The following is a 14,399-nucleotide window of genomic DNA, read 5'->3' as shown; positions in this document are numbered from 1 at the left end:
ACGCATTCTGTTACAGCGTGTTTATCTGTAAATACCACATTAATGCAATAAATGCTGAAAATGATGTCCGTCAACCTCAATGCATTTGGCAGTACGTGTAACGACATTCCTCTCGGCAGCGAGTAGTTCGCCTTCCGTAATGTTCGCACATGCATTGACAATGCGCTGACTCATATTGTCAGGCGTTGTCGGTGGATCACGACGGCAAATATCCTTCAACTCTCCCCACAGAAAGAAATCCGGGGACGCCAGATCCGGTGAACGTTCGGGCCATGGTATGGTGCTTCGACGACCAATCCACCTGTCATGAAATATGCTATTCAGTACCGCTTCAACCGCACGCGAACTATGTGCCGGACATCGATCATGTTGGAAGTACAATGCCATTCTGTCATGCAGTGAAACATCTTGTAGTAACATTGGTATAACATTACATAGGAAATCCGCATACACTGCACCATTTAGATTGCCATCGATAAAATGGGGGCCAATTATCCTTCCTCCCATAATGCCGCACCATACATTAACCCGCCAAGGTCGCTGATGTTCCACTTGTTGCAGCGATCGTGGATTTTCCGTTGCCTAATAGTGCATATTTTGCCGGTTTACGTTACCGCTGTTGGTGAATGACGCTTCGTAGTCGTCATGCAATTCCTGGTGCATAGAAATATGGTACGGGTGCAATCGATGTTGATGTAGCATTCTCAACACCGACGTTTTTGAGATTCCCGATTCTCCCGCAATTTGTCTGCTACTGATGTGCGGATTAACCGCGACAGCAGCTAAAACACCTACTTGGGCATCATCATTTGCTGCAAGTCATGGTTGACGTTTCACATGTGGCTGAACACCTAACTATCCGGCGAACGGTCCGGACACTTGGATGATGTCGTCCAGGATACCGAGCAGCATACATAGCACACGCCCGTTGGGCATTTTGATCACAACATCAACAGGATATCGACCTTTTCGGTAATTGGTAAACGGTCGATTTTAATACGGGTAATGTATCACGAAGCAAATACCGTTCGCACTGGCGGAATGTTACGTGATACCACGTACTTATACGTTTGTGACTATTACAGCGCCATCTATCACAAAGCGAAAAAAGTGGTCCAACTGAAACATTCATATTTCTTTACGTACTACACGAATATGTAATAAAAAATGGGCGTTCCTGTTTAAAAAAATGCAGTTCATATCCGTTTGACCTATGGCAGCACCATCTAGCGGGCCAATCATTGTGCCAAATGGTTTCCCCCTTCAAGCTAGACGAGTTTCGTTCTTTAAAGTTTTTTCGTTTGATGCTTATTTCGTGAGATATTTGGCCCGGTCACCATCAATGGACCACGCAATATAATGAGGAGCACTCGCTGCCAGTCATTTCACATTAGTTTGCAGAGTACAGGTATGAATGAAATTATACAATGAAGAGATGTTACCACCTAGAAACAACCAGCAAGTTACGTATTACGCAGTGTGGAGGTGTAATCATAGAGGAAATGTTTTGCTTTTTTTAGCATTGGTTCTTCATACTACGTTCCTAGTACATCTTTACTGGACAGCTGACAAGATGCCTTCATAAAAGGCCGCATGGTTTAGCCTGATCGTTTACGGTTCTGGTAACTTAAACGAAAAAGTAAATATGAAATCATAATTAATTGTAGTGCTGAAATCTAGTAGAATTAGAAAAACTGATGATAACATCAGACCTGAACTGTCATATATCTGAGGCCAAACTCTTGAATCACGGTCGCTAATTCTATACAGGATATCACAAAAGGAATAGCAATATTCCGGGATATGACAGCAACGATCAGTAGAATCAAAAAATGTGTAACATGTAAGTGCTCTAAAATGCAAGCATACCTTAAGAGCCATGAGTACTTGTTCAGTGGAAGAGATGTGTTTCACAGTAGCGTAGATGAACAACGGCTCATAGCTCACAAGGAATGAGTTTTAGAGCCCAGTGTTTGCATGACTTTTCGGCTTCGAATGATCGACCATTCCTCTTGGAACATCCTGCATATAACGTAGACAGTTAAATTTAGCGTAATGATAGACTGAAACAAAATGAAACACATTTCAGTTGTTAAGAAATTTTTAAAATGATGTGACAAATGTTGGCAATACTGATTACTCCTGCATTGTAAAGCATGCAAATTTTTACGTCAGTAAAGATTCACTGGTGATTTTAGAAAGCAGCGTGTTGTACAAGTTAAGAATTCAATATGACGTTAAGCCCTGAAGTGTTGTCAGTCAACCTCGCTGTAGCCACTCATAGTCATCGTAGCATTGAATCAAGGGGGCTTTAGCAACACAAGGAGAACCTCCCTCATTGTGATCTGGACTGGGTGAAAAAGGCATGAAGTGCCTGTAGACCATAACGAACAAATTGATTGCCACCAAATGTCAGGCCTGCCGCTGTGGCCGAGCGGTTCTAGGCGCTTCAGTCCGGAACCGCGTGACTGCTACGGTCACAGGTTCGAATCCTGCCTCGGGCATGCATGTGTGTGTGATGTCCTTAGGTTAGTTAGGTTTAAGTAATTCTACGTTCTAGGGGACTGATGACCTCAGATGTTAAGTCCCGTAGTGCTCAGAGCCATTTTTTTGAACCAAATGTCAGACTGGCGAAAGACATACAGTTACCTTGCTTTCACAATCGCAAAACCGAAAAATCATATGTAAGCTATTTAACTAACTTTCTGCAACTTTAAGGGAAAGTTCAGTATGCTACCTCCGAAATCTCTGATTACTGGAATCATAACAGAAAACGGATGACAGACAGAAAAAGAAATCTTGTTTCTAATCTGAAATCATGACTCTGGATGACATGCTCTGTAGACTAACATTGAAACAGTCACTGATAGTGTAGGTAGTGTACTCCACAAACATGTTTACTTCATTGTTAAAATAGTTTGAGTACAGACAAAGATTAATGTTTTATCTTTTTTATAAAATTTAAGCTACTACTTTACTTACCAATCTGTAAACGGTCAGCCTGCACATTTACACACCCCAAGATTTCGACGAAAAGGATCAAAATTATCTAAGACAGATGTAAGAAACTAATGTTGAACTTTCCATGATTTATCTTATCGCAATCCCGATGTTTCTGGTAACACAAGCGAGAGTCCTAATGGCACTGCTTACACACCGCCTCTCTGTTTTCATAATTATTTATTGCTTTATCAAAGCCCTGCGCATTTTCCAAGATCAGGTTCTTTGTGGCAATCCTTTAAATATGTTACAATGTTTACGAACACTGCTGTACTCTCAGACCACTTTGAATTTTGATCTTGATTTAAAGTATTCAAGAAAGCTCATGTCTGCGATTATGTAGAAACGTTCTAACGGGCAAGGTAGTGTTGGCCTATGTACTGCAAGCAGACGAAAACATTTATCAGGCTTTGCTGAGTGAGTAAATATTTCAAATGGCTGTCTGTTTTTGGAAAAGAAGTCGTTTTATCTGAACAATTATTTTTTGTAACTATACAAGCTTCACAGGACTTTAATTGGCACTTTAAATCACCCCAAATTATCCGTTGTGGGTATCTGAGGCAAAAAACGAATGTCATGTCGCGTTCGAAGGAATCTGCAGTGTCAGGATGACGCGCGCATCCCTATCAGCTAAGTGTTAGCTGTCGCGGATTAAGATGAAGAGGGAAGCCGTTAAGTAATCGTAGATAACATGTTCCAATAAAATACTCTGCTCCTCTGTATCACACAGAGAATTCCGCTGCCGTAGGTTGTGGATGTACTATTGTGACTTGAGGCTGTCGTACAATACAACATGCGTTCATTTTACCGCCGAAGCCTGACTACAATGAACGGTAAGTCACAGTTGCTCTCCAGCTTGGGTCTGGTTTGATGTCTTTCATATATGTTCCTAATCATTTTTGCGTAACTACTGCACGTACCAGCTTGTTTAATATGTTTATTATATTCTACCCTGTGTCTCCTCTACCGTATTCGCCTTTTACTACTACTTTTAGCGGATATCGTAGCAGAAATCACAGTAACTTGCCCCTTCCTTTAGTAAGACTTTATCGCAGACTTTACGCCTTCGTTAATCAGCTTAGTACCTTTTCATTTTACGTTTCCAACACTTATTCTTGTTCTCCACATTTGAAATTTTTTTCATTTCAATTCCATACCATGTTACTCCAGACGGTGTTTTCGGACACTTTTTCCTTCTGTCTCTATTTATGGTGCCACCATTGTGTTATAGTAGCTATAACTCACTAATATTATTAGAAAAGTGAAGAGAAACTTTCAATATTTAGGCGATTCGGTGTTTTACACGGGTTCAGATAATAATTTATAATATATTCATCTTTTATCATGTCAATCAAGACGAATTTGGCGATCTGTCCCACTGATAACCCATAACAGACAACATCCGGATTTGGTTTACCATTATGAGGCAGTAAAATGAGGAAAACGGAGGTTCTACACAGTCTGCAGTGTAAGCAGAGACAATTATACGAGTAGTTATGTAAGGTAAATTAGCTTGAAGAGCTACATAAATCTTATCTTTGGACATCAAATTACAGAAAGATCCTGTTATTTATTATTATATTTGATTTATTATTGTCTCGATTTTGAAATCTCACAATTAAGCAAATCATTATTATTCTGAATTTCCCTTCATTTAAAATGCTTGGGCTATCTTGTGCCCTTTGTATAAACTTATGTGACTGAAACAGAAGCTGAATAGAATTAAAACTGACACATAAAAATAACGAAGATTTGAAACAACGTACGTGTAAGATTAGTGTGAAATATGGTAAGCTATAATGAAGATCTGCAAACGGCTGATGCAGCCTCCGAATCAACGTTTTTAAACCAACACGATAAAAAGTTCCTGCTGCCCCAAGGAATGGATGTCAACCATGACAGCAGTTAACTGCCTAACATTAGACATAGAAATCAAGCAATGTAACTTTGTCATATTAACTTCAAAACGATGACAGGGTGCGCACAACGATGTCCGCATAATTTTCAACACCTATTGAGAGGCACCCACATGCCTTGCTCATACTGTGGCATCAAGCAGTCAGGCCTGCAAGATGAGTGGTCTGCCAAGCGAGTGGATTTATTAACATCAATGACTGATTATGAACTCTAGTACTAACAATTAAGCTACAAATTATTCTCATGTTTGAATATTACGCAACGGAAACGGATAGCTCACATCTGACTATTTGTAATTTACACAACTCTGACTGTTCACTACGCACTGGCAATACCACATTTTCTTTCTTATTTAACGGCTTTGATCGACACGTGACCATCGCACTGAATATGAGTGGCGCACACATTATAAATTCTGGGTATCATGACTGCACACTACTCGAAGAAAAAGGCCACCAATCTTATTCTTTTCACTATCTTTTTTATTCTGATAAATTCTATTATTCTATTATTACATTGTATACAATAAATACACATGAGAAACTCCGCCCAGTGGGCATGGCTTTAAATTGGTGATTCTCTATCTTATGGTCTCGTAATTATCTAACGCTACAGTGCACTTTCTGGATAGGATGGTGGATCTTTTGCTATATCTCACACTTCGGCTCTCACATCCATCATGACGAAAATTTCCTCCAGACCGAGCGGTACAAAAAGGAACATGCATAACCTACTGCCTCTGAACCAACTTGCTACTCTCCCATGCAAACCACACATACTTAAATTACATGAAATACATCACACTGGCAACATAGAATACAACACAAACAATAGTCACAACGTTAGAATCACATCACTTTCAGCTTTCCCAATTCAATTAATATTAATCACAATTTCACACGACACTGCCCCACTTCGTAACTTTTCTTTCCTACTACGAATTCTGGAGGACATATGCACGTCTTCCTGTGCAATGCAAGCTAAGTGGCGTTGCTGGATAGACGGCTCACTCACCTTGCTTCTCTCTCAATCGTCACACGGAAACATAACACGCAAAGTACTATTAAGAACATATTCGTCACACACGCGAGTGTGTCTCATAAACAGATTGAGACTCACACAGTACTCACCACGTGGAAGTACTCGTCTCTAATTTCAAGTCCTGCACACGCCATTTCTTAAATATTTCCAACTTATAGTACACACACCAGTAATTCACCTTAACACTAGCACTCGTAAGTATTTCAACTTATTGCTACACGTGGTTTCATTGTGACCGTTGGTCACTTCCGAAGATTACTACAATCCCCTTAATATCACCTGCCTGTCATTTAATCCTCCCCCCAAAAGTTCCTGAAATAGAGAAATAATTATTCCAAACTACTCTTAGGTATTTCACATCCATACCATTCTCTCCACTCTTTTGTCTTTACGGAGCACACCTAAGACAGGTCTTACCAACACAAAATCCAGCGCCAGAGTGCTGAAACATGGCCGTTCTTCAGGTCACCTCGCACCTCCATCGAGATGGGGGAAGACCATGCTACCATATTGGTCAGACACATTTCAGGCGCTCAAAGCTCAGGTAAATTTCATCCCTTTGGTTCCACCAAAGGTGACCAAAGGACCGTCTCAAAGATGATCATATATTGCACATTCACAGTCTGCGGTTAGCATACGACCATACATTCATTCATTTCACAGATCTCACCAAATGGGATGTAGGGATTTATTTTGTTGGAGTGCACATGTGATGAATTAAATAAATAAATTGTCATTTTTTCCTACACTGGTATCAGGCTTCGGTGTATTAAGTGAAATTGACTTATTATAACAAAAAATATGTTGTTCTGACAAGACTAACGAAGAATGTTGTACCTATTTTCAATGTCGGGCGGTACTGTACCCTTTCAGTATTATAGTACCAAATCTCAAAGCCTTCGATTCTTTTCATTCCTGGTTTCCCCACAATTCATGGTTCACTGCGCTCCGAACATACATTCTCAGAAATTACTTTTTCAAGTTAAGGCCAAAGTTAAATACCAGGAGAGTATTTTGGCCAGAAATTCCCTCTTTTCCTGTGCTAATTGCTTTTTGTTTCGTCTTTGGTAACTGCATTGTAAGTACTTTTGTTTTAAAAGAAGAAGAAGTCCTTCACTTGGTCTACTTCGTGGTGCTCAATATTGGCGCTAAGTTTATCACTAATTTCATTTACGCTACTACATTTATCACTCTTCGATTTACTCTCAGCCCATATTCTGCACTCATTAAACTATTACATTCAACAGACCCTCTGATTATTCTTCACGTCCCTGAGGACAGCTATGCCATCTGTGAATCTTAATACCGATATCCTTTCACCCTGAATTTTAATCCTACTCTTGAACCTTTGTTTCATTTCCGTCTGCTTCTTCTACGTATTGGCCTAACAGTAGGAGTGACCGACTGCACCCCAGTCTCGCACCCTTTTTAATTCGAGAACGTCGTTCTTGGTCCTATTGTTTTATGGTTGTCTCTTGGTTCTTGTACGTATTGTGTGTTACCCGTCTTTATCTATAACTTACTCCTATCTTTCTCACAATTTCGAGCACCTTGCACCATTTTACATTGTGAACGATTTTTCCAGGTCGACGAATCCTATGAACAAGTCTTGATTTTCCTTCAGTCTTGCTTCTACTGCCTTTACCTTTCCTAAAGCCAAACTAACCGTTATCTAATAGATCCTCAATTTCCTTTTCCATTGTTGTGTGTATTATTTATGTCAGGAGATTGGGCGCAAGGCCTGTTGATATGATTGTCGCGGCTGTTCTCACACTTATTTGCTTCTGCAACCTTCGAAAATGTGTGGATTATATTTTTCCGAAAGTCTTCTAATATGTTGTCAGTCTCATAGATTCTACACATCAACTGAAATAGTCGTTTGGCTTGCACTTCTCCAAATGATTTTAGAAACTGCGATGGAATGTTTTCTATCCCTTCTGAATTATTTGATCCCGAGTTTTCCGAAGCTCTTTTATATTCTAATTTCCTGTCTTTTCCAGAATAATATATAGAAGAATTGAAAGAAAATTTCAAGACATATTGGGTGACAAGCAGTTAAGTTTCAGGAAGGGCAAAAGAACAACAAAACCATTTCAGACAATGCTCTTAGTAGTGGTAGATAGACTGAAGAAAATTCGACACCATACCAGCATTTGTGGACCTGGAAACCGCCTCCAGTTATGTAAGATGGAATTCAGAGTCCTTGGAAGATTTTTGCTGAAGTACAGAGACAGATTAATAATTTGTAACATAATCTAACCCAACATTCCCGTAAGATCACCGAAGTTAAGCACTGTCGGACAGGGCTAGCACTTGGATAGGGGACCATCCGGTCTGCCGAGCGCTGTTGACAAATGGGGTCCACTCATCTCTTGTGTGGCAAACTGAGGAGCTGCTTGATTGAGCAGTAGCGGCTCCCGTCTCGTAAACCGACATAAGAGCGAAAGAGTGGTACGCTAACTATATGCCCCTCCATATCCACATCCAGCGACGCCTATGGGCTGAGGATGACACGGCGGCCGGTCGGTACCGTTGAGCCTTTATGTCCTGTTCGGGCAGTGTTCGTTTTATTTTTCTAACCCAAGAGGAGTAACCAAAATAGAAGTCAAGATAGTCAAGTAAAAGTAAAGAAGGTGTAAACATAGTTGCAGCTTATCATCAACGTTGTTCAACTTCGGTGTCAAAGACGCAATGAAGGAATTTAAAAAAAAAAATCCAATAGAGGGATGAAAGAGCAAGGGGAGCGGATACCGATGACGTGTTTCGCTGGTGACGCGGACCTACTCGCCGGACATAAAGGTTACACAGGATTGCCGAAGCAAAGAAGACATTCAGTTGCAACATAGAAGAAAGATTTCTTCAAAGAAAGAGCCCTCTCGGTATCAAATGTCGAGGTTGAAATGTGCAAGTAAGACCCGATGAATTGTATAAACGTGAAAAGTACCGTGCCTTAAATGAGAAGGATAAACTCGAATCTTTTGAAATGATGTGCTATGACAGCCTATTAAAAATTAAGTGAACTGCTAAGGTAGGAAATAAAGAAGTACTACAAACAAGAAAAGAAGCTTATGGAGGGCCCTTACTAGAAGAAGTGGGGTATCTGCTGGGGCACTATGATATCGTAAATTTGGTGCTACAAAGCTTAATAGAAGGGGAAATAATAGGGGTAGACGAAAGCTAGAATATGCAATACAGATTGTGGACTGTGTTGTAGTTACGTACAGATCAAGAAGGTGCCTCGGGTTACGAAAGGAAGGAGGTCAGCAGTAAATCTGCCGAAAGACTGATGGATTAGAGAAAGAAAAAAATAATCGCAGGCGTGTTTCCCTCATCAGGTACAAATTACTCGTACAAATGGGGCTACTCCTATCAGGCTAAGCATTTACATGTACTTTTATTATCTTGATAAACAGTATATTCGTAGAGATTCGACCATCAGTGTAATGTAGTGGGGATCCGCAGGTGTATACACTTGAATGTGTGAGGTAAAATCTTTTCCTGAAAGCAGTCTTCATTGTTTCATCCGTCCCATCACCACCGATTTCAGGCAGATAAGTTCCATTCTTTTGATACTGGAGCTACATGTTCTGAAACCAGCGATATTCTTCAGGTGAGATGCTACAGTCATTTAGAAAATAGTTTTATGTGTAACCAAGTTCGTTTACACTTAGTAAACTATGTGATGGGAAATGGAATTTTCTGTAGGAGCGAATTCCGCAATTAAGAAGCAATAAAAATAAATGAAAAAAAGAAAACAGCGACCAATAACGACTGAATACGTACTCTATGAGACTAGTCACAATCGCAAAGTGGCTTAACCACCACAAGATGGACTGCAACTACTTCGTCGTAATTAGGTGTGTATGCCGAGACCTTCTGTAACTTGCTTTGGACTGTCTGGTGATAGTGCAATATCAAAGTATTGTTTAATTCTTACCTTCCGGTTGGATAGTATAACCGTAAGATTAGCGACAATTGCGTTTCGGACCATTGTAGTGAATTTGTAACATTGTTTACAGCTTTTCTCAATAATGGAAAATAACTGTACTTGTTGCCTGTATCCTTTACGTGTTATTATAATGTGTTATGAGATTCTGTGAAGTACTTACGTAATATTTAATCATTAGATGTGCAAAATATGTAATAAGTATGGGTTGCATAGTATGTACCGAAAACTACAATAAAATATAAAAGTAAATGAAACGTTGTTTCAGAGGACTTATTTCGTGTAGTTCTCCTATTACTGGTGTCGACAAACATCACATCAGCCTCGAAAATACTGGTGATGGCTCCAACAGCGTCCATTAGCCACCAGAAGGCGTTCCACGTTGTGACAAAGGCGCTACTAGAAAGGGGTCATGAAGTCACTTTATTCACATCGGACCCACTCAAGGTGAGCTTTCCCAGACGTTTTCTCAGTAACTTTAAAGTATACATAAAACGACCCAAAATCAACATCCGGCATGATTTCCGAATTCATAGATTCAAAAAGGAATTATTTCTTTCGATTAAACCACACAAAACAACTCCTTTCTCAAAAAAATTGTCGTAGCTGTGTTGGGAACGAACCAGAGCTCCAAGCCCTAATAGAAAGCAGTGAAGTTCAAATAATTGTAGGTACAGAGAGCTAGCTAAAGGAGGAAATAAGTTCAGCCGAAATTTTTTCAAACGATCTAACAGTGTTCAGAAAACATAGATTGAATGCAGTTGGTGGTGGAGTTGCTGGCAGAGGTAGTTTGCCTTGTAGCGAAATAGAAGTAGATAGTTCGTGTGAAATAGTATGGGTAGAGGTTATACCTGACAATCGGACTAAACTACTAATTGGATCGTTTTACCGACCCCCCGACTCAGAAGATATAGTTGCTGAACAGTTCAAATAAAACTTGAGTCTCATTTCAAGTAAGTACCTCGCTCATACAATTATAGTCGGTGGTGACTTAAATCTACCCTCGATATGCTGGAAAAATTATATGTTTAAAGCCGGCGGCAGGCATAAGACGTCATCCGGAATTGTACAGAATGTTTTCTCAGAAAATTATTTTGAACAATTAGTTCATGAGCCCACTCGAAGCTTAAATGGTTGTGAAAGCATACTTGACCTTTTAGCAACAAATACTCCAGGACAAATAGTGAGTATTGTGACGAATACAGGGATTAGCGACCACAAGGCAGTTGCTGCTAGGCTGAATACCGTAACACCTACAACCATCAAAAAGAAACGCTAAGTATGTCTATTTAAAAAAGTTAATAAAAATGCTCTTAACGCATTTTTAAGACACAGTATTCACTTCTTCCGATCTGATCATGTAAGTATAGAAAAGTTGTGGAATGTTTTCATAGAGATAGTATCAACAGCAATTGAGAGATATATACCACATAAATTAATAAGTGATGGTACTGATCCCCCATGGTGCACAAAACTGGTCAGCTCGTTGTTGCAGAAGCAACGAAAAAAAAAAAAAATCCCAAATTTGAAAGAACGCAAAATTCCCCGAGATTGGCAAAGTTTTACAGAAGTTCGAAATTTGGCGCGTACTTCAATGCGAGATATTTTTAATAACTTCTACAACGAAATTCTGTCTCGTAATCTGGCAGAAAACCCAAAGAGATTCTGGTCATACATAAAGCACACCAGTAGCAAGACGCAACCAATACCTTCACTGCAGGATAACAACGGTGAAGTCACTGATGACAGTGCCACTAAAGCAGAGTTATTAAACACGGTTTTCCGAAACTCCTTCACCAAAGAAGACGACGTACATATTCCTGAATTTCAATTAAGAACAACTGCCAAGATGAGAAACGTAGAGGTAGATATCCTCACAGTAACGAAGCAGCTTAAATCACTTAATAAAGGAAATGCCTCCGGTGCAGATTGCATACCAATCAGGTTTCTCTCAGAATATGCTGATAAAATAGCTCCATATTTAGCAATTATATATAACCACTCGCTCACAGAAAAATCCGTACGTACAGACTGGAAAATTGCTCAAGTCACACCAATATCGAAAAAGGGAAGTAGGAGTAATCCGCTGAATTACAGGCCTATATCACTAACGTCGATTTGCAGTAGGGTTTTGGAACATATACTGTATTCTAACATTATGAACTACCTCGAAGAAAACGATTTATTGACACATCGTCAGCACGGTTTCAGAAAATATCGTTCTTGTGAAACACAACTAGCTCTTTATAAACATGAAGTAACAGATGCTATCGACAGGGGATGTCAAACTGATACCATATTTTTAGATTTCCAGAAGGCTTTCGATACCTTTCCTCACAAGCGTCTTCTAACCAAACTGCGTGCCTACTGAGTATCGCCTAAGTTGTGCGACTGGATTCGTGATTTCATGTCAGAAAGTTCACAGTTCGTAGTAATAGACCGAAAGTCACCGAGTAAAACAGAAGTAATATCCGTCGTTCCCCAAGGAAGTGTTATAGGCCCTCTACTGTTTTTGATCCATATTAACGACATAGGAGACAATCTAAGTAGCCGTCTTAGATTGTTTGCAGATGATGCTGTCTTGTACCGTCTTGTAAAGTCATCAGATGAACAAAACGACTTGCAAAATGATTCAGATAAGATATCTGTATGGTGTGAAAAGTGACAATTGACCCTGAATAAGGAAAAGTGTGAAGTTATTGACATGAGTACTTATAGAAATCAGCTAAATTTCAATTACGCAATAAGCACACAAATCTGAGGGCTGTAAATTCAACTAAATACTTAGGGATTACAATTACAAATAAATTAAATTGGAACGATCACATAGATAGTATTGTGGGTAGAGCAAACCAAAGACTGCGATCTTCTTTTTCCCTGGGTACTGCAGCAACAAGACATTGGAAGTCCCCTGCAGAATTACCGAGTCAAGCTCCGTAACTGCGAAAGTGTTTCCGGTTCAGGGTTTTGTGCACGCACTAACCTCTCAACTTGAAACGTACCCTTTGAACAATTATACAAGACTGTGCTTATCCTGACACACAATATTTTTAGCGCAACGCAATCTGACTTTCAGAAATCCCTACAAAAGAATGGCCCTGACTAACATTAACCTATACCTTTCACAAATCGCTTACCTCACAAAAATCTTCGTTGCTCGAACTACTGCAGCACAGCGAGCGCCACTACTGCCAGCTAAATAAAAGATTCAAACTACGGACGGCACTAACTACTGATAGGCATAGTTAGCAAATGAAAGATTTTAATAGAGAACAAACAATGTATTTACCTTAATAGCCATAATATATATAGCAGTTCATGACAAATTACAAAACTCCGCCATCTCTCTCCCCACATCCACCACTGCTGGCGACTCACCTCCAACTGCGCAACGCTACGCGCTGTTCACAGCCAGCTGCCTAACACTACAATGGCAGACAACAATGCAAACTAGACACAGACTGCACACAGCACAGCCAGTGATTTTTATACAGAGGTGGCGTCACCAATAAAAAAACCTAAACAGCCTACTTACATAGCCCCCATGCTCCCCACAAAAAAATTTTACAAATTGTTTTGGGCACTGGGCAATACATATTTGTTAAAATTTTTCATAATCGTAATTACAATAACAAAGAAATCAAATGCACACACTTATTGATACAATGTTGGTCAAAAGCTAAAATTTTCTCACAGTCCATAAAGATAGTTCTGATAATTCATCATAATAGTAATTACAGTTTTTTTTCACAAAGTCTCATTAGTAAAAGAAATTGCACACAGAAGTAGTGGATTTCCATGCAGTCTTGAAGAAGTAGTGTTGTCCTTCCAACGGAAAGACAGTGCTGACTCTTGACATGCTGACAGGTAATGAGCCACAACAGAGCAAACCCACAGCAGAGTCAGTCGAAGTTTTGAAGAGTATTGGTAGGTAGGTCATCACAGAGCAGACCCACTGTAGTCCTGGTAGAGATTACGGTACTGGTGGGCCACCAGAGGTGCAGACCCACTGCAGTCCTTGTAGAAAGATTTTAATAGAGAACAAACAATGTATTTACCTTAATAGTCATAATATATATAGCAGTTCATGACAAATTACAAAACTCCGCCATCTCTCTCCCCACATCCACCACTGCTGGCGGCTCACCTCCAACTGCGCAACGCTACGCGCTGTTCACAGCCAGCTGCCTAACACTACAATGGCAGACAACAATGCAAACTAGACACAGACTGCACACAGCACAGCCAGTGATTTTTATACAGAGGTGGCGTTACCAATAAAAAAACCTAAACAGCCTACTTACAAACTATGTCCCACAAATGTTTGGTGGGACTCACGTCGGACGATATGGACGGCCAAATCATTCGCTCGAACTGATATTCTTTAAATCAATAGCGACAAATTGTGGCCCGGTGATATGTGCATTGTCATGAGGTCGCTGAATGGCTACAAATGGTTCCCAAGTAGCCGAACATAGTTTTCAGTCATTGACCG

General features: G+C 40.0%; 1 protein-coding gene across 3 annotated transcripts in view; it reads left to right on the top strand.

Annotated features, from left to right (window-relative positions):
- The first annotated feature begins 3,701 nt into the window (after positions 1-3,701).
- LOC126235674 (UDP-glucosyltransferase 2-like) overlaps positions 3,702-14,399 on the top strand; it is a 112,861-nt gene continuing 102,163 nt past the window's right edge. For 2 of the 3 annotated variants that reach the window (XM_049944402.1, XM_049944403.1), the window contains exon 1: positions 10,238-10,351. In XM_049944402.1, the coding sequence (XP_049800359.1) occupies positions 10,244-10,351 (108 nt within the window). In that variant the 5' untranslated portion in view covers positions 10,238-10,243. Of the gene's footprint in view, positions 3,834-10,237; positions 10,352-14,399 lie in introns of those variants that run through there. The other variant, XM_049944400.1, reaches the window with a different exon arrangement.

Source organism: Schistocerca nitens, chromosome 2, assembly GCF_023898315.1.
Source record: "Schistocerca nitens isolate TAMUIC-IGC-003100 chromosome 2, iqSchNite1.1, whole genome shotgun sequence".
Lineage (NCBI taxonomy): Eukaryota > Metazoa > Arthropoda > Insecta > Orthoptera > Acrididae > Schistocerca > Schistocerca nitens.
Note: the sequence above shows the minus strand (reverse complement) of the source record. Positions and strands in the feature narration are given on the sequence as shown.